This window comes from Thalassophryne amazonica, chromosome 15, assembly GCF_902500255.1.
Source record: "Thalassophryne amazonica chromosome 15, fThaAma1.1, whole genome shotgun sequence".
In the NCBI taxonomy this organism is placed as follows: domain Eukaryota; kingdom Metazoa; phylum Chordata; class Actinopteri; order Batrachoidiformes; family Batrachoididae; genus Thalassophryne; species Thalassophryne amazonica.
This window is the reverse complement of record NC_047117.1, coordinates 28,214,148-28,240,950: the sequence shown is the minus strand read 5'-3', so window position 1 is coordinate 28,240,950 and position 26,803 is coordinate 28,214,148. Positions and strand designations below refer to the sequence as shown.

The window sequence follows — 26,803 nt, the reverse complement described above, 5'->3', positions numbered from 1 at the left end:
GAAAGTATTTAGTCATTAAAAATACATACAACACAGTTAAAATATAAACTGCTCTTAATTAACTTACCCTCTTGAGGCACAGTAAATGCAGTTCCAAACGCAGGGGCCTGAAGAGTTAAAGGACACATATAGATGACAAACAGCCAAATTGTAAAAGTGTTTTCCTGTCAGTACCATGAAATAGCAGTAGAATGAAATTCTCACCGACTGGACAACCTCTCTGGCTTCTTCAGTGCTGCATTTGAAAGGGCTCTCGCAAACTGAGATGTTTTTGCTGAACAAAAAAGTGTAATCCACAGAATCTCTCGATTACTAGACTTCACATGTTAATAAGACTCTTGAAGTGAGTTGCAAATATGTGTATGACATGTATAAATGCACGAATGTGACTTTACCATTCAATCTGGCTCTTATTCTGCTTCTCCACTAGTGCCCTCCAGTGCTCATGGGTGGATTTTATGATGTCAACTGCAAAATCCTTTGGAAAAGGACAACAACATCAGGAACAACAGGAAAAGAAATAATTAGGATTCCTTTGAGACAACCTATTTAAGGCCATTCAGTTTAACCATGAAAAGTACAATGAACTGCAACCTATGGTACATCAACAGACAGTTCTTAACAATGTATGCAAAAACAAAAATGGTGTTGGTACCTTGTCTTGGAATTCTTCATTGAATCCAAATCGGTTTTCTGGCTTTCCATCTGGCACCTTATATTTCCTAAACCATTCCACAGTGGCCTCTAAGTGACCAGGTCGACACTTGTAGACATCATCTATATCTAAACAAGATACAAAAACCAAAACATTTGTTACGTTAATACCGGTGTCGCAGACCGACCCCCCCCACCCACCCCCCAACACAAAAAAAAAATCGGTCCGCCCTGCCTTGGGGTACTGTGTGTAGAATTTTGAAAAAAAAAAAAATGAATTTCATCCATTTTGGAATAAGGCTGTAACATAAAAAAAAATGTGGAAAGAGTGCAGTGCTGTGAATACTTTATGGATGCACTGCACAGTACTACTACTAGTATTACAGAAGAAAAGTTATGCAGAATAATCTAAAGCAAGTAAAACAGAAAGCTGAAAAAAAAAGTCCAAGACATGACAAAGAGAATAAAATTAAGACAAATTAAAAAAAAAAACAAAAAAAAACAAATTCCACAAGTAGATAGCAATGAAAAGTGCCAAATGGGTGTCCTTTTTCGTTCACATTTGCAACTGATGTGTGTCCATTACATTCACAATCTCACCATTTATACAGCCTTTTCATTAATTTCTTAATTTTCTGAGGAAGTACCAGCACTGAAAGGACCTTGGAACAAGTTAAAGTACAATATTACAGAAATATTAAGATTAATAAATCAAGAATAATCATAATATTACTGAAGTAATTCCTTCATAACTGAAGCGTTACATCTCTAATGTAATGCATCATGGTACACACTACAGGATCGTGGCAGTCACACAATTCTCTCCACTTGGAATTTTCTTAATATTATCATGAGTGCTCCATTCAGAATCAGTGCCTCCCACACAAATGGTGCAGCCAATGTTTTAACAGAGTTCCTTAAAATGCTGCCGTTTGTGTCATCATCTAATCCTTTTTACTCAGGCTGAATGATTTTGGAAAAATATCTAACTTGTGATTTTTGGACAGATGTCATTTTTGATGTGTTATGAACCATTGGATTAAACAGACAAAGCAGATTCACTCAACTCCGCGACTACTTCCATGTTACGCACTACGGCACACCTGGATTATGCCTTCACCCAAATTCTGTAAAATATATGTGAAAAACAAATTATAAAAAATAATGACAGCCTTTGTGGTATGGTAATCGCATTAGGTTAAAGCAAAATTTCTGTTAAGATGTGATAAATCGCTCAGCCCTAGTTGTTGATGTTCTTCAGCAGTTTGCTGTTCCACATGTTGCTGTGACAAGCAATCCAGCTTCTGTTTCCAAGAACCAAAAGAACTGAGCGATCGCACCACAGTCAACCATTTAATCCAGCTAACAGGGCAAATCACATGCAAATAATACTGACCAGGTGTGCCGCACTGAATCTGTTTGGGTTATTGTATGGCTATGTTGATAATCCTTGGAAAGTACCCACTGTTTATAATTTTGGCATCTGGATCCTCAGCATTGATGGCAATGACTTTCCAATCCATTTCTCCTTCATCTATCATGGCTAAAATGCCGAGTATTTTCACCTGAATGACCTGACCAGAAGAGCACACCTGTAAAACAGGACAGAAACAGATAAAGATCTATATCAATTAAACTAAACCAAGTTAAACTTACAAGAAAAATTTAAAAAACACTTTACATATACACACAGACTTGAGCCGATACCTGGGTGCCAATGTCACAGACATCAAGTGGGTCATTGTCACCACAGCATTTGGTCTCTTCGTCTGTATGGCTTGGATCCTCCCATGTCTATTCCAAAGAACAATTTGAAACACAATGAAACCAGTCAAACATATAAGGGCAAACACAAAGGTTCCCAAAATTGGTTGATAAGGGAAGATGCTGACATAATAACAGGAAAGGATGGGTTAAAAAAAAAAACCCTGAATCTTCTGCAAGCTGTAATTCTCAATGTAATAATTTACAATCCGTTCTTAAAATCCCAGTTTCAGCTTTTCAAATAATGAATGTAGTGCTTAAGCAATATTGTTTAAGTCTTGGCTTCAACACTTAAAAGTATCCTTCATCATTATGCAGCTGCCTAATCGCGAAAGCAAACATGATTTAAAAACAGTCCTTTAAGATGAGGTCAAATAAATAAGTATATCACAAAAGAAATTTGTATTAAAAAATATATATATCCCAAATGCCCAGCGCCATGGCCCAAAAACACATCTACATCCCTCACTGTATACCAATTTCAGAAAACATTTGGGTCCCTCTGACACTGACGGCACAAAATAGAGGGGTGAGGTGTGTAGGGGATTTACTGCCTTTGGAACCCCTCCCGGTAACTTTATGTGGTGAATGAACTCAAAGACTCAGAGACCGGCAGGACATGGGCTTCAAAAACCAGATGTTGTATTGGAAAGATGCCTTCACTGAATAGAGAGTCTACGACAGTGCTGGAGTCTTGAAGCAAACATTCCATACAACGTTGCAAACAAGAGCCTCGATATTAAGGTCTGCCTGTGTTTTTAAGTCTGCGCTCAGCTGATCCCCAGGTGGGTGGGCCTTGCCCTGCTTCGTGGATCAGTGCAGTTATGTAATTGGATGAGGAGCGTTGCGTTTGACATTGTATGCGGGTGACATGCTTGCGTTGTTATATCTGAGCAGTACGTGTCATATAAAAACTTGTGCTGTGCCAGCGTGATAAGCAAAGAACAGAATATTTCATAGTGCCTGTTGTACCAGACAGAGATATGAAGACCTTAGTTTTATCAGTTTAGACAGTACGTAAATGATGACATTTTTCGGGTATGTACTCAAAACATTCGGGTCAAATCCAGTCTGTGTCATTAAGTGATCTCAGGATAAGTGTAATGGAACATTCCATCCAACAGGGGTGACTGAGAAGTGTTGAGCCAGACTCAGAAAAAGTAGAACATGGTTCGCCGTGTTTTGCATTCTAAGAAACCAACATTTCTCAACATTCTTTCTTTCTTCAATATTTATTTCATTCATTTAACAGAAAAACAGAAAAGCAGAAACAAGCACGACAACACCAGAATGAAAAGGAGCAGAAAGAAGAACAAGTCTTATGATTTCTGCCCCTTTTAACAATACAATCTTTCAATATCCAGCATCATAGTCAACATTATTTAACAGATTGCATTTCTTTAACTTGTCACATACCACTGACCCATTTCATAATTATCAAATCAAATCAATTTCAAACCAATTTTATTTATATAGCGCCAAATCACAACAAACAGTCGCCCCAAGGCACTTATATTGTAAGGCAAAAGCCATACAATAATTACAGAAAAACCCCAACGGTCAAAACGACCCCCTATGAGCAAGCACTTGGCGACAGTGGGAAGGAAAACTCCCTTTTAACAGGAAGAAACCTCCAGCAAAACCAGGCTCAGGGAGAGCAGTCTTCTGCTGGGACTGGTTGGGGCTGAGGGGAGAGAATCAGGAAAAAGACATGCTGTGGAAGAGAGCAGAGATCAATCACCAATGATTAAAAGCAGAGTGGTGCATACAGAGCAAAAGAGGTGAATTAAAAAAAAAACACTGGGTGCATCATGGGAACCCCACCAGCAGTCTAAGTCTATAGCAGCATAACTAAGGGATGGTTCAGGGTCACCTGATCTAGCCCTAACTATAAGCTTTGTCAAAAAGGAAAGTTTTAAGTTTAATCTTAAAAGTAGAGAGGGTGTCTGTCTCCCTAATCCGAACTGGAAGCTGATTCCACAGGAGAGGAGCCTGAAAGCTGAAGGCTCTGCCTCCCATTCTGCTCTTACAAACCCTAGGAACTACAAGTAAGCCTGCAGTCTGAGAGCGAAGCGCTCTATTGGGGTGATATGGTACTATGAGGTCCCTAAGATAAGATGGGACCTGATTATTCAAAACCTTATAAGTAAGAAGACGAATTTTAAATTATATTCTGGAATTAACAGGGAGCCAATGAAGAGAAGCCAATATGGGTGAAATATGTTCTCTCCTTCTAGTCCCTGTCAGTACTCTAGCTGCAGCATTTTGAATTAACTGAAGGCTTTTCAGGGAACTTTTAGGACAACCTGATAATAATGAATTACAATAGTCCAGTCTAGCTGAAATAAATGCATGAATTAGATTTTCAGCATCACTCTGAGACAAGACCTTTCTAATTTTAGAGATATTGCGCAAATGCAAAAAAGCAGTCCTACATATTTGCTTAATATGCGCATTGAAGGACATATCCTGATCAAAAATGACTCCAAGATTTCTCACAGTATTACTGGAGGTCAGGGTAATGCCATCCAGAGTAAGGATCTGGTTAGACACCATGTTTCTAAGAATTATGACCATTAATTAATAGATTACATCTCTGACAGGTTACATTTTAAACTTAAGACACCCCAAACATTATTAACAGATTACTTTTTTTTTTTTTTTTTTTACTTTCTTGCAGCCCGCTGACTTATTTCATAGTTTCCTACTTACTTAATACATCTAATTTAATACGTTTTTTAAATAATTTAAGCGACCTTAATTCTTTAATTTCTTTATTAAGATTGTTCCATAATGTGACACCATTTACTGCAATACTCCTTCCCTTTACTTTGGTTCTAAATCTTGTTTTTTTAAAGACTTCTATTCCTTTCAATTTATAACTACTTACTCTTTTTTTCAAACATATTTTGAATGTTTGTTGGTAAAGTATTTTTACTAACTTGGTACATTGTTTGTAATATTTTCAAATCGACTAAATCATGAAATTTAAGTACCCTATACTTAATAAACAATGGATTAGATGGATCTCTAAAACCACTGTTACTAATCACTTTTAAAGCTCTTTTCTGCAAAATAAATAAAGGTTGTATATAGGTTGTATATGTTGATCCCCAGATTTCTACACAATAAGTTAAATATGGGACAATCAATGAATTGTACAATGTTAATAAACCGTAACTATTTAATGAATATTTTACTTTATGCAAAACAGCAATGGCTTTCGCTATTTTTTCCTTTTATGTAATTTATGTGTGACTTCCATGTAAGATCTTCATCAATCATGACTCCTAAAAATTTCATTTCTTTTACCCTTTGTATATCCATTCCATCTATTTGTAATGACACATTTTTTTTCGCTCTATCATTAAACAATATAAAATTTGTCTTATTAATATTTAGTGACAATCTGTTTATATCAAACCAATGTTTAACGTTTTCCAACTCTGTATTTATCACTTGTGCTACTTCATGTATATCTGATCCAGAGTAAAACAGCATTGTATCATCAGCAAATAAAATGCTGCCAAGCACATTGGATACATTCACAAAATCATTGATATACAAAATAAACAGTTTGGGTCCAAGTACCGATCCTTGTGGTACTCCATAAATAATGTTACACAATTCTGATTTGATATCATTTATCTGAACAAACTGTTTTCTATTTTCGAAGTAGTTTTTTACCCACTGATGTGCAACACCTCTTATCCCATACTGTTGTAACTTGTGAAGCAATCTTGAGTGGTCTATAACATCAAAAGCCTTTTTCAGGTCGATAAAAATACTTACAAAATAATCCTTATTATCTATTGCTGTTGATATTTTCTCTATTAGTTCCATAATTGCCATAGCTGTCGAATGTTTTGTTCTAAATCCATACTGAGCATTATTTAAAATATGATGTTTCTCAATAGATTTATCCTATCATGTCACAAAAACTTTTTCCATAATTTTAGAAAACTGTGGAAGCAATGATACTGGCCTGTAATTAGAAAAATTATGTTTGTCTCCATTTTTATATAATGGGACTACCTTAGCAATTTTCATTTCATCTGGAAAAATCCCAGTTGACAGAGACAGATTACAAATATAAGTAAATGGTTCAATAACAATTTCTATTATACTTTTTACAGTCATATTTAAATCTTCATGGTCAGTTGATCTTTTGCTTACACAGTTTTTTACAATATTTCTTATTTCATCTTTTTCCACATTGTCCAGGAAAATACTATTGACCGTATTTACCAATGTATATTTTTTGTATTTATGTTCTGATTCCTTTGTTTGCAATTTTAAAAAGCACCTGTATAAATAGTTTTTCTTTGCAAAAGCATTTTTTATTCCCTTTGTCAGCCATGGTTTATTTACTCTTTTCTTACTAATTTCTATTAATTTACAATTTTTATTGTATGATTTCATCAATATTTTCATAAATGAGTTATATGCTACATTAACATGACTGACATAAACTTCTTCCCAATTTTGATTTTTAAAGGTCATACGAGGTCTGTCCGTAAAGTATCGTACCTTTTTATTTTTTTCAAAAACTATATGGATTTCATTCATATGTTTTTACGTCAGACATGCTTGAACCCTCGTGCGCATGCGTGAGTTTTTCCACGCCTGTCGGTGACGTCATTCGCCTGTGAGCACGCCTTGTGGAAGGAGTGGTCCCACCCCCTCGTCTGATTTTCATTGTCTGGAAATGGCGGAATGAAAAGGACTTTTTTTCCATCAGAATTTTTTCAGAAGCTGTTAGAGACTGGCACCTGGAAACCATTCGAAAAATTTATCTGGCTTTCAGTGAAAATTTTACGGGCTTCACAGAGAATAAGGACTTTAACTACAGGTTTAAGGACCCCTTTAAAGGACGGTCGGTGCGCCGCGCTGCGAGCTGCGGCGATGCGGCACAAACCACTGGATCATTTCTAAGCTGATGGCTCTGTGGATACGAGACCGTCGTGTGCTCTTTCTCTGGTTATCACAAGACCTGGACATCAGCCATTTTCCGGCAGATTTCACTTTTAACAAGAGATTTTGTCATGGAAAGCCGCGCGGAGGCTTCGCGCGTCACGACCGATTCGCTGATGAAGCGAGACAAAGGAACACCTCCGTTTTCGGAGTGTTAGAGGACAAGTTGGGACATGTCTATCTCGGCTTTCAGTGCTTACCAGTCGAGTGAGTATAAAAGAACTTGTGGAGAGCTGGACATGTCCAAACTTGTCCTCTAACACTCCGAAACGGAGGTGTTCCTTTGTCTCGCTTCATCAGTGAATCGGTCGTGACGCGCGAAGCCTCCGCGCGGCTTTCCATGACAAAATCTCTTGTTAAAAGTGAAATCTGCCGGAAAATGGCTGATGCCCAGGTCTTGTGATAACCAGAGAAAGAGCACACGACGGTCTCGTATCCACAGAGCCATCAGCTTAGAAATGATCCAGTGGTTTGTGCCGCATCGCCGCAGCGCGGCGCACCGACCGTCCTTTAAAGGGGTCCTTAAACCTGTAGTTAAAGTCCTTATTCTCTGTGAAGCCTGTAAAATTTTCACTGAAAGCCAGATAAATTTTTCGAATGGTTTCCAGGTGCCAGTCTCTAACAGCTTCTGAAAAAATTCTGATGGAAAAAAAGTCCTTTTCATTCCGCCATTTCCAGACAATGAAAATCCGACGAGGGGGCGGGACCACTTCTTCCACAAGGCGTGCTCACAGGCGAACGACGTCACCGACAGGCGTGGAAAAACTCACGCATGCGCACGAGGGTTCAAGCATGTCTGACGTAAAAACATATGAATGAAATCCATATAGTTTTTGAAAAAATAAAAAGGTACGATACTTTACGGACAGACCTCGTATTTTAATGCCTCTAAGGCTTTTACTGATTTATCTCTTTTAAAGTTTATAACAGTTTTTTTGTTGTACCTATTTTTATATTTAAATATTGAAAAAATTGGTAAATGATCGCTAATATCTGTCATGAAGATCCCATTCTTGATAATTTCATCTGTTCTGTTTGTAAATATATTGTCGATTACCGTTGCACTTTGCGATGTAATTGTGGTTGGTTTTGTTATCAAGGGGAATAACCCCAAACTATATATTGAGTTCGCAAAATCACTTAATCTTTGGCAACTGGAGCTTTCTATGTTAATGTTAAAGTCCTCACATATAAAAGCGTTTTAATTTCATGGAATAATTCTATTATTTTATCTGTAAATTTCACAACACAAGAATCTGGTGCTCTGTATACACAACTGATTAAAATATTCTTAGATGTTTCATGTACAAGTTCCACTGTTACAATTTCTATGACATCATAATTGTTATTTCTTCAACAATTGTACACATCAGATCTGTTTTTATATACAGAGCAATACCACCACCTTTTTTATATCTTCTGTTTACAAAATACAGCTCATATTCCTCCATTTGAACTTCATCCATGAGATCATCTTTAAGCCAAGATTCAGTGATTGCAACAATACTAAATCTATTTTTAAACTGATTTAAATCTTTTATTTGTGACATTTTACAATACAAGCTTCGGCTGTTTATATGTATGAGTGACAGGGTATCTTCTGCAATTTTTTCACTATTCAGCTGTTCTACCATATAATACTCACAACCAATTGTTTTTAAGTCAAATATACTTTCATCAATATTAGTGTCTATGTCATATATTTTATCATCTGTTTCCATGCTTGATCTGATTTTTTGTTGGTCCAATTTCCAACAGACGTCATATTTGATTGTCTATTCAGGTCTGTATTTCGAAAGGTCCTCCATGTTTTTGATTTGTATGCCATTTGTTCCTTCTTTGCACCCAGTGAGTCAAAACTGGCAAGCCTTTCAATCACCACTCACACCTATTAGTGATTTGTTAATGAGAGAGATCAGCTGCTTACATAAGCATGAAGACCATATACACCAAACTACTGACGTTCTACTCATTTCCTCACCTGTGGAAGAGCACCGTAATTCCAAATGTAGCCTTTGTGAGGAAATACGTTGGCAACATATCGGAGACTGCCTTTTTTTATATCCTGCTTGATTGGGTTCAGAGGTTCCTTTGTTGCAATCTGAAAATTGAAGGTAGGATTACAAATTCTTGCTAGGAGCAGAAAAAAAAAATCACCAATGATACTAATAATTGTTAGATATCATTGTTAAAGTGAATGGTCTTCAAATACACCTTGCACTGCAATGGAACCCAGAGTACAGGTGTGAATCAAAAAATTATTACATGAATAAGTTCAATATTTTTCTAAGATATTTCAGGAAGTGAAAATATGACTTGCTATGTTTAAACTAAAATGTTTCAAATATTATTTTATTTTCATTTTAGTTACAGTCTATAGCGTAAAAATAGAAAAAGCATATCTCAAAGTACTACAAATAATAAAAATCTAGCAAAAAAAAAAAAGGATCTATAATAGACAAATGTAAAACGTCTGAAAAGTATGTTCATTTGCGCACTTAGTCCTTGGTTGAGGCTCTTTATGTACAAGTTACTGCATCAATGTAGCAAGGCCATCTATGGTACTGCTAAGGTGCTACAGAAGGCCAGGTTGCTTTGATAGCAGCCTTCAGTTCATCTGCATTGTTGCGTCTGATCTCCGCTTGACAATACCTCATAGATTCTCTGTGGGTTTCAGGTCAGGTGAGTTGGCTGGTCAACGAAGTACAGTAACACCACAGTAAGCAAAGCAGTTATTCATAGTTTTGGTACTGTGGACAGGAGTCACATCCTGCTGAAAAAGAAAATCAACAGCTTCATAAAGCCTGTAGCAGATGGAAGCATGAAGTGCTCAAAAATCTAACAGACGGTAGCATTGGACTTTGAACTTGACAGAACATAGCGGACCAACACTAGCAGGTGGAACTGCAGCCAAATCATGACTGACTGAGTAAACTTCACACTGGATTTCAAGCAACTTGGATTCTGTGTCTCTACTCTTTATCCAGACTCTTGAGACCTTGATTTCCAAATGATGAAATGTAAAATTTATTATCATCTGAAAAAAGGATTTTGGTCCAGTCTTTCTCTCTTTTGCCCAAGTAAAACACTACAGACAATGTGTCTGGTTCAAGAGTGGCTTGACACTAGGAACACAGCACTTGTAGGCCATTTCCAGGACACAGGTATGCATGTGGGCTTTTGATACACTGAATCCAGTCTCCGTCCACTCCTTGTGAATCTCCAAGTTCTGTAACACCGAATCCATGAACAATGTGCGATCGAAAAATGGATTCTGCTCACGTCACTCTCACTGGCTCTCACCGAGGTCGCAGGCTGGTCACAGTGGGGTCTCCGTGGTCGGAACAAAGATCCCTCTTGGTCACCCATCACTTTCCATCGGTCTCCAACAGGTGTGTGAGTGTATTGAACTGTTTAAAACACTCACAGCAGTTGTGCGACTGGTGAATAGATACATGGGTCTCACAATCGGTCCCGTTAACTCTCACAGGGCCCAACCCACTCCCAACCTGATCCTATTGGTCCTAATAGACTCTGAATTGGCTCTGCATGGGGTTGCATCACCAATCACAGATATTAACATATATTTCACTCACAAAATACAGTCGCAATGCACGTTTGGTGTGAATGCAAATAACAGATCCAAATGGAGACCAGCCAAGACTTGTGAGAGTTGACAACATGTCATGATCTTTTAGGTCTTATATGGGTCTCAGTCCAGTGTAAATGGAGTATAATTGACTTTGTTTGACAACTTCTCAAAGCTGCGGCCGTCCCTGTTGCTTACGCAGCTTGTCCTACCACACTTTCCATTCCAGTCAACTTTCCATGAATATTCTTTGATACAGCAACCCTTTCACCAATGACCTTCTTTGGCTTATCCCTGCTTGTGATTGGTGTCTATGAGTGTATTCTGGATAACTGTCAGTCTTCCCCAGACTAGACTTTTTTAATCTTTTTGGATTTGTAAACCATAATTATCAAAACTAAAGTAAAAAAAAAATGCTTCAATGATTGTAGATATGCAAAATTGTCACTTTCTGAAATACTTGACAAAAAATATTGAATGTTTTTCAATGATATTCTAACTTCTGAGATACACCTGTACTATTAAAGCATAGATTTAATAATCTGAAGTAAGGCACTTGCATCATATTTACATACAGAGTAAAAGCAAATCACGTGAAATGATTCATTGTTCTAATCTGTCAGGGTGACAAAGGTCCTCAACGTTTTATTAAAGTTGCATGATGGCGTTCTCACCGACAAATAGAGGGTAAAGTAAGTATTGAACATGTCACCATTTTTCTCAGAAAAAATATTTCTGAAGGTGCTACTGACATGAAATTTTCATCAGATTCACCAACAACCCAAGTAATTCACACATACAAGGAAATCAAACCATAGATGCCCTTAAATTAATGTGAAATGACATCTTCAAAAAAATAAATAAATAAATAAATAAATAAAATATATTTGAATGAATGAATGAATGAATGAATTTTGACAGAAAAAATGAATTTTATCCATTTTTAAATAAGGCTGTAACATAACACAATGTGGAAAAAGTGAAGCGCTGTGGATGCACTAGCACTGCACATCACCGCAAAAACACCACAACCACAGTGAAGTTTGGAGGTGGGAACATCATGGTGTGGGGCTGTTTTTCAGCATACGGCAACCGGCAAACTTAATATAATTGAAGGAAGGATGAATGCAAAAATGCAGCGGGACATGCGTGATAAACATCTACCAGGATGATGAAATGAAATGAGGTGGACATTTCAGCAACACAATGAACCCAAACACACAGCCAAGGAAACACTCAATTGGTTTCAGAGAATGCAAATAAAGCTGCTAGAATGGCCCAGCCAATCACCTGCCTCGAATCCAATAAAAATTTATGGAAAGAACTAAACAGGAGAGATTGTAGAAGAGGTCCAAGAAAACTTCAAGATTTGAAGACTGTTTGTGTGGAAGATTGGGCCAAACTCTCACCTGAGCAATGAATGTGACAAGTTTCTCCATACAGGAGACATCTTGAAGCTGTCATTACCAACAGAGGATTCTGTAGGAAGTATTAAATAAATATCAGTAGGCGTGTTCAATATTTTTACCGCTGTGTCATTACATTTTATTACACATAACTTAATTTCTGTACTTATTTTATTTTCTTTGCATCTATAGATTACTTGGACTGTTACAGACATTTGGTGAATATCTGATGTCAATAGCACCTTCAGAAATATATTTAGTGGGAAAAATGGTGACACGTTCAATACTTATTTTACCCACTGTATACCAGTAAGGCTTTGGACTGCAAAAAGCCCAATATCCTACCCTTGCCCCTCCCTTTCAAGCGTGCAGTCATGCACATGTTACATTAGCAAGAATTCTGGTATCACCAAAACAGAAGAATGACAAAGAAAAACTGGAAATACTAGCTAAACCAAATCATCAGACAGACCTTGCCTATGAGTTTGGAAAGATTAGACAACATTATCCACTCAAGACCATACTTTGTTCAGTCCATCTAATGTAAAATTGGTAAGGTAAGGTAAGGTTAACAACAGATTAGAATTAGCAGGCAAGCTAACATTGCTCTCCTAATTTCTCAAGATGTCCTTGTATTGACCTGTGATTTTGCCATTTGACATTATGGGATTCAAACGTTTTTCTTGTTCTTCCCAAGTGTTAGCTGGAGGTTGTGTGTTATGGTGATTCATTCATTCATGTTAGTGGACCTGGTGACCAGATGCTCAGAAACAATCCAGATTATTCGTTTTCTGGAGCTGTGGACTTTCAGCCATCTTAGCTGTGCACATACTTTGAACGCGACGCTCAGTTCAGCCTGCCAACGCCTGAACAGGGAAGAGATGACAGAAACTTTGCCCTCAACTCTTAATATTAATGGACCACACAGCGACAGTGCAAGCTTCACTCTCCCCATTAGGTTTTTTGTTGTTGTTCTTATAAAACAGGCTATGTGAGCACAGAGCTGCTGCATTTCTTCCGATCAGACTGCGACGTTACCACAACTACATCAAAATGAATGCAGTTATCTCTTTAAAGCCAAGTCACCATGACACAAAATCACACTTGATAAACTCTGCAATTAATCAGCAGTTCATACACTCAACAAAAATATAAACGCAACACTTTTGGTTTTGCTCCCATTTTATATGAGATGAACTCAAAGATCTAAAACTTTTTCCACATACACAATATCACCATTTCCCTCAAATATTGTTCACAAACCAGTCTAAATCTGTGATAGTGAGCACTTCTCCTTTGCTGAGATAATCCATCCCACCTCACAGATGTGCCATATCAAGATGCTGATTAGACACCATGATTAGTGCACAGGTGTGCCTTAGACTGCCCACAATAAAAGGCCACTCTGAAAGGTGCAGTTTTATCACACAGCACAATGCCACAGGTGTCGCAAGATTTGAGGGAGCGTGCAATTGGCATGCTGACAGCAGGAATGTCAACCAGAGCTGTTGCTCGTGTATTGAATGTTCATTTCTCTACCATAAGCCGTCTCCAAAGGCGTTTCAGAGAATTTGGCAGTACATCCAACCAGCCTCACAACCGCGGACCACGTGTAACCACACCAGCCCAGGACCTCCACATCCAGCATGTTCACCTCCAAGATCATCTGAGACCAGCCACTCAGACAGCTGCTGAAACAATCGGTTTGCATAACCAAAGAATTTCTGCACAAACTGTCAGAAACCGTCTCAGGGAAGCTCATCTGCATGCTTGTCGTCCTCATCGGGGTCTTGACCTGACTCCAGTTCGTCGTCGTAACCAACTTGAGTGGGCAAATGCTCACATTCGCTGGCGTTTGGCACGTTGGAGAGGTGTTCTCTTCACGGATGAATCCCGGTTCACACTGTCCAGGGCAGATGGCAGACAGCGTGTGTGGCATTGTGTGGGTGAGCGGTTTTCTGATGTCAATGTTGTGGATCGAGTGGCCCATGGTGGCGGTGGGGTTATGGTATGGGCGGGGTTATGGTATGGGCAGGCGTCTGTTATGGACAAAGAACACAGGTGCATTTTATTGATGGCATTTTGAATGCACAGAGATACCGTGACAAGATCCTGAGGCCCATTGTTGTGCCACATCCAAGAACATCACCTCATGTTGCAGCAGGATAATGCACGGCCCCATGTTGCAAGGATCTGTACACAATTCTTGGAAGCTGAAAATGTCCCAGTTCTTGCATGGCCGGCATACTCACTGGACATGTCACCCATTGAGCATGTTGGGATGCTCTGGACCGGCGTATACGACAGCGTGTACCAGTTCCTGCCAATATCCAGCAACTTCGCACAGCCATTGAAGAGGAGTGGACCAACATTCCACAGGCCACAATTAACAACCTGATCAACTCTATGCGAAGGAGATGTGTTGCACTGCATGAGGCAAATGGTGGTCACACCAGATACTGACTGGTATCCCCCCCCAATAAAACAAAACTGCACCTTTCAGAGTGGCCTTTTATTGTGGACAGTCTAAGGCACACCTGTGCACTAATCATGGTGTCTAATCAGCATCTTGATATGGCACACCTGTGAGGTGGGATGGATTATCTCAGCAAAGGAAAAGTGCTCACTATCACAGATTTAGACTGGTTTGTGAACAATATTTGAGGGAAATGGTGATATTTATGTGGAAAAAGTTTTAGATCTTTGAGTTCATCTCATACAAAATGGGAGCAAAACCAAAAGTGTTGTGTTTATATTTTTGTTGAGTGTATGTATGCTGAACCATGGGGGGTGGCCCGTATGGATCATCAACTGTGATCCGCAACACCACTACACCACAGAAATCCATGATTGTGCGGAAATTTCACATCCCTAACATTATAAATGTTGGTCTTAGACATCAACTTCACCATTGTTTGATGGACAGGCTAAATTGTAAAGAGAAATAATGCTTGAAATAGTAGGCCAATATATCGGCCGGCCGATATTATTGGCCGATATAAGCCCTTTTCAAAGTACTCACTATCGGCTGAAATTTTGCTGACAGAACGCCAATAATTTCTCATAAATAGAACAGTTACTGAAATAATGTTTGTCGGCAATATAAAATGTCCTTGCACCGTTTGTCAAGTAGATGGACTGCTGACTCCATTCAACTGAGAGCTGCTTACACCCCTGCTTAAATGTGTTCAACTGAGAGCTGCTTACACCCCTGCTTAAATGTGTTCATCACCGGTCCACGTAGTTCGCGTCACACTGCACTGATTGGCTGACAAAAGCATACAAGTAAGTTTATAAGGATGTTGTTTGTAATAACTTTGCGATTACATTCACTCCACGTTTCTCCAGTTTCAGTTCAACTCAGTTTTATTTTATTAGCCCACGTTGTGTAGACCTTATTTCTAGCATGAAAAACTTTCGTTTACTGCTAAGAGGTTGAAACATTCAGATTCACTGGTCGTCCAGAAGGGTTCTGGGAATTACTGCCGTTCGCAATTAACCCTTTGGGGCCGACGCCGTCGTATATGACGGCTGGGACCAAGATTTACTAAATTGGAAATAACTTTTTAATGATATGAGATAGAAACTTTCGATCCACCGTCGGCCATCTTGGTACTCCTCACAGAAGATGTGTGATGACGTGCGCAATGTGAGTGTCCAATCGGAATTGGTTGTCTGTCACATGGTTTTCCAAAATCCAATCGTAGAGCAGATTTAACTCACGTGATATGGCAAAGATAGTTTTCAGGAGTGATATCTTACTAATTGGCCCGTTTGAATAGCCCCCTAACTGCTGCAATTGCATTTTTGCATTTTTTGAACTTGAAAATTCTTCTCTGTTATAAAGTTAATCAATATGAGGACAAAGCTTCAGCTTTTAGCTCATACCTTTTTTGTTAAGGGTCCAAAAAAAGAACATTTCATTCATTTTAAAAATATTAATAATAATATTGTCTGATTTATCGGCTATCGGCAAATCAGCTGATTTATCGATTATCGGCATTTTTTTCCACTGAAATATCGCTATAGGCATCGGCCGTAAAAAATCCATATCGGTCGGGCTCTATTAGTGACAGACAGAGTAAAATATAGACTATACAAAGCAACATTTTTTAATGTCTAAAAGACACACATTGTTTTGTCACAAAGCCTTTAATTAAATGGAATAATGAAATGATGATTTCAAGGTGGAACCCAATACTGGAAACATTGAACAAGTTTTTATCAGAATAAACCACAAAAAAACTTGATGAGGCCCATATGTAACTAATCTTTGAATATATGAATATGTTGTACTTATTTTTTTGTCATAATCTGATGTAATAGAAAACACATTCCAAAAATATAGTTTTAAAAATATAATTGTTTACCTTATTATGAGCAGACCTGGCAACTCTGGAGGAATGGGCATATGGTTGTTTGCAAGAGGGTGAATTAGACAACAGCACTGATAATATAAGTGTGAGGATGTGAGCAGACAACGCCAGTCAATGCACCGGGAAAATTACTAATCATACAACTACAATAATTAAGTTACTTATCAGATTTTACTATCAACATATATTTTCTAGGGCTGGAAAAATGCACTTACCTGCCGCAAAGATGCGTACTTGGTTGCCAAGGTGGTACACATCACGCCACATAAAAAATGAGATTCCGCAAGTATTGCAATTTGATATTACAACATACTACAAATGTTTTCTTTGTGCAACAGTGGACTATGGGGAAAAAGTGAAATAATACACTTATAGAGGCTGCAAGTCATAAATCGTATTTATAAAACAATGCACATCCTATTTTTGAGTTGTTCTCCAGGAGAATCACTCTGCATAATTCGGCATTTAAATAATTAACACATGCATTTAAATAATTAGCTAAACTACCTGCCTGCCAACATATCCCAACAATGACCAGCGAAGCTGCCAGATAGTGGCACTACCACGGCAGCTCAGCCTCTGTGCGTCGGCCCACCACACATTAGGCGAGTGAGCAGTCCACGCTAGGGTGGTCCATAAAAATGGTCAAAAATTTTTTTTCAAAAAACTTCAAGTCTCACCCTCTAACTTTGTTGTACCTAACATAAAAACACATCATGTACAATTTCATAAAACTCTAATAATTTTTACTGGTAGCACACAGCCCTTAAAGATTTTGCTCGCAATAACTTTGTTATATAGTATGGTCATTTCCAGATATTTCCAAATTATTTTTGTCAGTTTAATATTGATATGTCAGGACAGAAATTATGGCAATACATTGGAAAATCAAATCTTTTCATATCCCATAAAATAGTTAACACTAAAACATGAATTGTGAGATGCAGTTCTTCTCATACTCCATCATGCTCCTACAATACCTACATACTGGGGTAGTGAAGATTTTGTAACAATCAAACATTGCATTTTCATTTTATTGATGAAATACTGTTTCATTATTGATAAATTTAAATAAGTCTATGCTTTATATATTTCCACATATATTTTGATCTAGCTCCAAACAATAATATTCTTTATGCCTTGCAGTACTTAATATTCAAAAATGTATGAATCGGCACAAGAAACAGCTGTGTAACATAAGAGAACATCCTTTACATGATAATGATATTTAAGTTGCTTGCATCATGACCAAGACTTGCTGCCGTTTCAGTCAGAATATAGGTGGCACTTCTGTCTGTTGTTTTGGTCCTATCCAATGCTGCTGCAAGTCCTGGTGTCACAACAGCTTTAATTTTACTGGCTTTTTGTGGCACTGGCATAACAAATTCTTCATCTGGACTTTCTGTGTTCTCTTCACTCTGGCTGGAGACAGTGTCAGGTAGTGAGACATTAGATGGTCCAGGCTCCTCCAGTTTCTCTTTGTATTTTGCTTCTGCAGCTTTCCTTTTTTCTGCTCTTTGGCAGTTTGTATTTTATCTATGCCTGTCATGCATCCTCTACCTTTCTCTCGCTGAGCAAGTAGGAACTGTCTGTCATCTTCAAACTTTATCATTGTTAGGACATCCTGATGTGCCATGTCAAACAAGTCCTCCAAAGATTCACAAAACACTGTTTCATTTTTCTTCTGCTTGTCTGTATTGCGATTCTTGGTCTTTTTCAATGTTTTCCATTTTCCGAACACCTTTTCTAACTTTGTGATCAGATGCTGCTTTGCCCTCAGTGGGATTCTAGCTCTCTCCCAAAAAGGAATTGCCATGTCTATAGAGGTCACAGCAGCATCATGGACAGTTTTCTTCAAATCAATGTGTTTGAAGAAAAATACCTTGAGTATTTGCCCATTTGAGGGCAATTTGTTTCCCTTTATTTCAGTCGGTGGAACCAATAAGGTATACAAATGTTCTACTTCTAGTAGCTGACATGTTTTACTGAAGTTTCCAGTTAATGGTTAAGCATGTTAAGTCAGCAAGTGTCTCTTTTTACATTTATCTCATGTTAGATTCACCATCACCAAAGATCTGAAAGAAAAAAAGCTGTGAATTGAAGCAAAATTTTCAGCTTGTAGCCTAAAATAACATTTTGAAAGTATGTTGTTTGTGAGAAATATTTAAACCCAGGTATAGTTTTAAATTGAATATAAAATTATACTTTAGTTACACTCAGGTGGTTAACTTCTATCCTCTTTATAAGTGATGTGATTAGATACTGGATAATGGATAACCTATTGCACGGGCACTCGGGCAGCGACAACTGATATATTTACAACCTTCAGCTATGATGTGCTACCTCTAAATATTAATGTATGACAAAAATATTTGGCAGGCTTTCTTTTTTCCCCAAAGCATCATAAAATGAAGGGGTGAGAGTAATGAATTTCCATCTTTTATTTTTTTGAACCACCCTAGTCCACGCATCTCAACTTCTAACTATACAACTAAAGACTCTGCCTTATTCTTAATTTCTGTACTCTCTGGGTGCCACCCCTTTAATAAATATTCATCTGTGTCCAAACTGATCTCTGGGCAAATTTCTCAGTGTGCTTTATTTTTTCTTAGGTTTGTTTGAAACAGAAGTGACATCATGTAATACTCAGATTAGGTCTACATTCGTTGCTCCCTCTGCTGAATAAGAGCAGTACTGCATGCCTGACCAACCTGCATGTTTCAACCAGAAATTGAATTTGAGTTGTGTTGATTCTCAACTTCAAAAATTGAGTTTCACATCAAAAACACACAATCACATATTTATCTATATATAGTGATATTCTGAGTAGATATTTTTCCCACCCCTAACATATTCTAAAACAAGTAAAAACCAAATCCTGTGATCAGTAATTTTGTGAAGTGACTTAAGAAATTTGAAGGAGTGCTTTACAACATTTAGCAACTCTAGGTGAAGATCAGGACACTTGGGAGTGCACATAAACATTACAGCCTACATAAACTATTGGATTTTACTGTAAAATCTGACGGGATTCATTTATATAGAGAACAATGTATGGAAAGCCGAGAAAGTTAACAATTATCTTAACAATTGTCTTATTTTCAGGGTGAGATTACACCTGTTCACACGTCGCCATTAAAAAAGTGATTAACAAATGGAATGGAAAAACTCCAACCTGTACCTTTAATATGCATCATGTTATTGTTGGCGGGGTTTTTTTAAGTGACTGATATTTAAGCTTTTTCTCATACTGCTGAAAATGACGATGATGATCATTAACATTAGGAGCCAAATGTGCACCTCCATCAACATCACCAAAATTTAAATGGTACCACGTCATCTTTTAACAACAACCAGTATTCATACAAAGCTTAAAACTATTTTAGAGTTTTCAAGGCAAAAATATAACCTCAGCTTCATAATGACAATTAATAGGCAACAACTCGAAATTAACTTGTTACAGATTTAGCAAACAGGTTCTTTGATGAAAAACACAATGTGAATGGTTTGCAAACATTTGAAATAAGGGTCATCACTAGAGCATCAATATTAGTAGAATCAAAACATGTCTGATATGTTGAGTGACCTATTTTACCTCCATTTTAGCATTTGACCATCGAGGAACCTCCACGACCATGTTAAAGAGCGCCTGAAAACACACAAGAGGAACACGCTGAGGACACTGTGTGCTTGGAAATGTGTTTTAAGTGGTACAACTGACTTTATCAATTCGACAGTACCTCACTGTCATACCACTTGGGTTTTTTTGGCAGAGCATTTTCCTGTTCCAAAATGGAGAAATATCAATAAATGACATGGAATCTGAGTCAGAATGCCAATTTAAATGTCTGTGTCGTGAGTCATTAACACCATGCAGCATTTTAGCAAATGCAAAGTAAAATCAAACCAACTGAAAGTTACCTGTTCCGTTTCTGCCAGAAGTGGAATATCATGAAATGGCGAAATATATTTTCCTTCAGCGGTTTCTATCAATATAAAACAAATGAATTTAAATACACACAAAATTGCAATGCAGCCCAATTTATTACAAAAATAAACAACGGTGGCGGGGGCAACTACTGTTTAATATCTAAAGTGATTATGATATCACGTACAGTACAGAGTAGTTTTGGCCGGTTCCTTCCAACTGAACAGTCCCCCCTAAAATCGGTCCACCCTGCCTTCACTGCATGAGTCATCTCTGAGCATCGGCAGCAATTCACCGATTATCACCTCGTTTCTGCTTCAAACTGCACTCCAGTCATTAGGGGTGCCGGAAAAAAATCGATTCACCTCCGAATCGCGATTCTTATTTATTACGATTCTGAATCGATCCAAAATGTCCAAGAATCGATTTTTAAAAAACATTTTTTTAAACATTTTCTTGCTTACTCGCTGCGTGTACTGTTTGTCAGGCAACGGCCTCCGTACTACAGCGTCCCCGTGAGGGGAGGGTCCGGTGTGCTTCAAACATTCGTGAGCTTCATCTTAGCATGGCGGATGAAGAGCTAATTCAGCCAGCACCGTCTTTGCTGAAGGCAAATGTTTGGGCGCATTTTGGATTTTATTATTTGCTGCGTAAGAAGGAGCTTGACATGACTTATGCAGTGTGCAAAATCTGCAAAATGAAAGTCAAGTACTTCGGAAACACTTCAAATCCGCAAGCCCACATGCTACGCCATCACCTGGAGCTAAAAGAGGGGAGCAGCAGTCTCTGCCAACTACTGACCAGCGCTTCGCTAAACTGCCAGCCAACTCTGAAGGAGCAAAGCAGATAAGTAAATTTACATCTAGAATCACTTGATTAACCTTCTAAAGCTGCATTTTCTTAAACATAAGCATTTTTTAAGTAATATAACTATTTCTCAGAGTTCTTTGAATTGAAAATCAAGTCTGAATCGAATCGTCACCCCAAGAATCGGAATCGAATTGAATCGTGAGTTGTTGTAAAATTCACATCCCTAACAGTCATCGTCTATCTCAGCAACAGATATCCAAAGCTTTAGTACAACAATTATTTCCACATAAATTCAGTATTATTTCATCATAAAAGATGGGGGGCCGATCAGAGCGCCACAGCAGCACTCAGACGTTGTTGCTGCACCTACGTCTTTTCGGAGCATCAGCAGTGATTCACCAATTATCGCCTCGTATCTGCTTAAAACGGGCTTGTTTCTGCTTAAAACAGACTTTAGAATGATTTAAGAGGTTTTACATTGCCATCTGATGGTTAATAATCACATTATTCCCTTTGATCGTTATGTGTGTAGAGAGTCAGACTCAGAGCCTGTCTCAGACGCATGTGCAGTGAAGGCAGGGCGGACCCATTTTTAGAGGGGACTGTTCAGTCTGCGACACCGGTACTGACGAGACTCTTATGGGTATGTTGTGATCCTTGACATGTTGAATACAGCCCAGTGTCAGGTTAAGTAGAAAGGATGACAAGACAATATGGGCAGAAAGAGATAAAAGCGTTCACAGCATCACTTTAATGAATCAGAGCTGAGAGATAACCTCAAGACGGCTTCTCCTTTTTTCACTCGGTGTCGCCACAGCTGATCAGAGATGGATCTATTCTGTATGGGTGTTTTTTTTTTTTTGTTGTTTTTTTTTTTTTTTTTTACACCAGATGCCCTTCCTGACGCAACTCCACATTACATGGGGAATGAGCATGGGATGTCTCAAACTAGGAACCTTCTGGAAATGAGTGTACTTAACTGCATGTCCAAAACAGTACTCATCTATTACTCTGGTCAACACAATTTTTCTTGCATGGAGTTTTTCAACACATTTTGGCTCATTTGGAGGCGCTGAATCTGAATCTGGTGTTACGTTTTTGCCAATCACATCAGGTTTTTTGAGATAAGAAAGCACATTTCTCATATCGACCGTTGAAGAAAAAGCTGCAGTCTCGCACACCTTTTTGGCGCCATAAATGATATGACAGCTCTTCTTCACATTTTGTGAACCTGGTTTAAAAACTATGCTTCTGAAACTGCTTCTGTGCACAATTAGTGGCATTACACTTGTGAGTAAATGAGCAACTTTTGCCTAATCCATTAATGCGGAACACGCAGACTGCAAAAAAACGTGATGTGATAGAGGAAATCTGAGCTCAGATTCGGATCCTGCAGCCCAACATGACCCCAAATCAGTTTTCAAAGTCCATGCAAGAAAAAGATAACAATAATTTTGTTGGGCAGTCATAAAATACCAATGCCATCAATTGCTGTTTTACAGCTTCACTATCGAGTGATATGGAGAATTTTGTATTTTTTTAAGGAAATGTGAAATTTCCACTATTTTGCCAAAAAAACACATTTTCTCATATGACAAGCCATTTCTCCACCAATCCACATTGAATCTGAGACTGGTGGTGCAAAAAAAAAAAAAAAAACAACTGTTGCACTGTGCAGGTTCTCCAATCATATTCTTGTTGGCTTCCCTCACTAGCCTCCTTTTGTGCAAAGTCAGTTGGTTTTTGTGATCTGCTCCAGACAGATTTACCACACAGTACAATACTGTTTCCTAATGACTGAAGTAAATGAAGTCCAGAATATATTTAGCGACTTGGCAATGCTTGTGAAGCTGGTTTGTGCAGCTTGCAAAGTGAGGTGAAGTGTGATTTATTTATTTATTTTTCATTTAATGTCATTTCCAGAAGAGCTTCTGGTGTACTGAAGCTCCAAGCCCATCTCATCTCTCCAGAAATTTTTTTATCTTAAATGACTGGAATCAGGGCTTAGAGCACATTTTTTGTAAAATGCATAAAACAATTGAAAAGTGGAACAATAGTTTCGCTTCTAGTAGGTACGTGCGTATGACCTAAATATGGCATCCGCTGCTGTGAATGTATCAGCTGTACCTGGCCTGAGACTTTCCAGGCAGCAGTGCTGAGTTCATGCTTCGTGGAATGTGTTTATTTTTGGGCAATGGGAATCCCCGCTATTTGATGATGTAATTGAAATCCTCCCCAGCAACCTCGTTTTCAAACAGCATTCCTGTGACGAGAAGTTACGACATTCCATTATTGAAAAACTGCGTCGGAAAAGTCAAAGAAATTCACCTTGCAGGTGCATAAGATCGGTTTTCAAATCATATAAGATATTTAATTCATGTAATTATCTACCTTTCTGCGAAGTTTGGTGGTGATTGAAGCTTTTACATGCATATATTTATATGATCCGCAAAACCGACATCGAGTCCGCAAGATGGTGGACATGGCGAAACTGACGGTTTTTCAGTTTGGAAACTACTGTCGGAAAAGTGTTTATACGGCGGATCATTGTCACAAGTTTAAATAAGATAATAATTAGGTTTGATAGAGTACCATCATTTTGACACGTAAACAATGACACACCGATCACAGCTTTCTGGTGTTTTTTCTTTAAGCACAGACGTTACGACTTTCGAATGCTCATAACTTTCTTCATATTTGATACAGAACAAATATACTCAACAAAAATATAAACGCAACACTTTTGGTTTTGCTCCCATTTTGTATGAGACAAACTCAAAGATCTAAAACTTTTTCCACATACACAATATCACCATTTCCCTCAAATATTGTTCACAAACCAGTCGAAATCTGTGATAGTGAGCACTTCTCCTTCGCTGAGATAATCCATCCCACCTCACAGGTGTGCCATATCAAGATGCTGATTAGACACCATGATTAGTGCACAGGTGTGCCTTAGACTGTCCACAATAAAAGGCCACTCTGAAAGGTGCAGTTTTGTTTTATTGGGGGGGGGATACCAGTCAGTATCTGGTGTGACCACCATTTGCCTCATGCAGTGCAACACATCTCCTTCGCATCATCCGTGAAGAGAACACCTCTCCAACGTGCCAAACGCCAGCGAATGTGAGCATTTGCCCACTCAAGTCGGTTACGACGACGAACTGGAGTGAGGTCGAGACCCCAATGAGGATGACGAGCATGCAGATGAGCTTCCCTGAGACGGTTTCTGACAGTTTGTGCAGAAATTCTTTGGTTATGCAAACCGATTGTTTCAGCAGCTGTCCGAGTGGCTGGTCTCAGACGATCTTGGAGGTGAACATGCTGGATGTGGAGGTCCTGGGCTGGTGTGGTTACACGTGGTCTGCGGTTGTGAGGCTGGTTGGATGTACTGCCAAATTCTCTGAAACGCCTTTGGAGACGGCTTATGGTAGAGAAATGAACATTCAATATACGAGCAACAGCTCTGGTTGACATTCCTGCTGTCAGCATGCCAATTGCACGCTCCCTCAAATCTTGCGACATCTGTGGCATTGTGCTGTGTGATAAAACTGCACCTTTCAGAGTGGCGTTTTATTGTGGGCAGTCTAAGGCACACCTGTGCACTAATCATGGTGTCTAATCAGCATCCTGATATGGCACACCTGTGAGGTGGGATGGATTATCTCAGCAAAGGAGAAGTGCTCACTATCACAGATTTCGACTGGTTTGTGAACAATATTTGAGGGAAATGGTGATATTGTGTATGTGGAAAAAGTTTTAGATCTTTGAGTTCATCTCATACAAAATGGGAGCAAAACCAAAAGTGTTGCATTTATATTTTTGTTGAGTGTATTTAAACAACACTTCGAAGGTCTCTTTAAGCTCTTTCCAACCACGCCAATTATGTTACAATTCCGTTAATTTTTTTGTCACATACCTCCTAGTAGAGTTGGGCAGATCGATCCTAATATCGATAATATTGACACCAATGCTGGTATTGATACTGAACGATCCTCGTGTAAAAAGATTGATACTCAAGGTTTTTTTCTCTCCCGCACGCACTGACTGCTGCGCACACAGATTCATCAAAGTCTACTCTCTGTCTGTAAAACGCAGCGCTGCACTGTGTTACACAACACGGAGCAGCGCACCCTCCCCCCTCTGATCTTTTGTTGTTGCGCCGTCACGTGGCTCAGCGGCGCCAGCCAACAGCCATGCAGGTAGGCTCAGCCTGGCCTTCCCACTCGGTTGTGTTGAGTGATATTTTTTTAAACAAAAATGTTGATTGTGATGATAAAGTATTTTGTTGTCACGTACAATGTTTGGCAAAATTCTATCCTAGGTCTTTTGGATCCTTTGGATCTATGAAGCTTAAATATGAAAAAGTATCGGTATCGCCGATACTGGGCCTGTATTTACTTGGTATCGGATCAATACCAAAATTCCCGGTATCGCCCACCTCTACCTACTAGATCATGGCTTTACACACTTATGAGAGTCACAGGCAGAAGCACAATTCCAATACAGTCCAGGTTCCCTTCAGGAATAGTTTAGATCCTGAAAATTCTCTAGAGAAACATCACTGTAAACACAATGATTCATATTCAAAATAATGACGAAGCTTTTCTCAAAGAGCGAAATGTCTTCAAGGAGCTAAACGTGCAGTTGATCTGAGCTGACAAGGTGTGCCTATTTTTCTGGCCAGTATGCGCGTGACCGCAACCGAGAAACAAACCTACGTGAACAAATCCACACTGAAACATTTTCAGTTGTGGGAGGGAAAAGTGCCGCAGAGGCGTTTTCAAACTGACAGTGCGACCTGAAGAGGTCAAATGTCTCTTAAAAGGGAGGTTAACCTGGGGTCACCTGTCAGTAAAAAGACAAACTTACTCAAATAAATCCGGTATTCAGGAGAATTCGGGCATCCTCGCTCTTCTGTTTCATAATGCATCATTTTTGTCAAACTCGGAGAAACTTCCGCTGGTGTGACTAACTTCTTCGGAAAATTAGGAAATGAAGCAAAAACAGAAGCAAGCGAGCGGCGCAGAAACAACGAATTCATTCTCAAAGCTTGCTAGGTTCCTGCTTCCTGTCCGGTAAAGCTAGACACAATGTGAAGGAGACAGCAGTTTCACAATAAAAGCGGGAACAGATACAAATCCGAAGCCATAGACATCCAAAGCATTTTGATTCATAGAGGAAAAAAGAAAAAATATTTTCACATTAAAGTTCAAACATCCTCATGGAAAAAAAATCCTGCTCGTGACAATAAGCTATACTATTATCCTATCATATTATTTAAAAGAAAAAAATCAATTTG

General features: G+C 38.6%; 1 protein-coding gene across 2 annotated transcripts in view; it reads right to left on the bottom strand.

The window, feature by feature from the left end:
* The window catches only part of ppa2 (inorganic pyrophosphatase 2), a 28,993-nt gene extending 2,412 nt beyond the window's left edge, over positions 1-26,581 (bottom strand). The window contains exons 1-11 of one of the 2 annotated variants that reach the window (XM_034188452.1): positions 26,374-26,581; positions 20,685-20,749; positions 20,504-20,545; positions 20,359-20,412; positions 9,374-9,493; positions 2,362-2,448; positions 2,120-2,246; positions 656-783; positions 396-478; positions 205-274; positions 68-107 (exon numbers count right to left, since the gene is read on the bottom strand). In XM_034188452.1, the coding sequence (XP_034044343.1) occupies positions 68-107; positions 205-274; positions 396-478; positions 656-783; positions 2,120-2,246; positions 2,362-2,448; positions 9,374-9,493; positions 20,359-20,412; positions 20,504-20,545; positions 20,685-20,749; positions 26,374-26,545 (988 nt within the window). In that variant the 5' untranslated portion in view covers positions 26,546-26,581. The remainder of the gene's footprint in view (positions 1-67; positions 108-204; positions 275-395; positions 479-655; positions 784-2,119; positions 2,247-2,361; positions 2,449-9,373; positions 9,494-20,358; positions 20,413-20,503; positions 20,546-20,684; positions 20,750-26,373) is intronic. The other variant, XM_034188453.1, reaches the window with a different exon arrangement.
* Between the last annotated feature and the right edge of the window lie 222 nt (positions 26,582-26,803).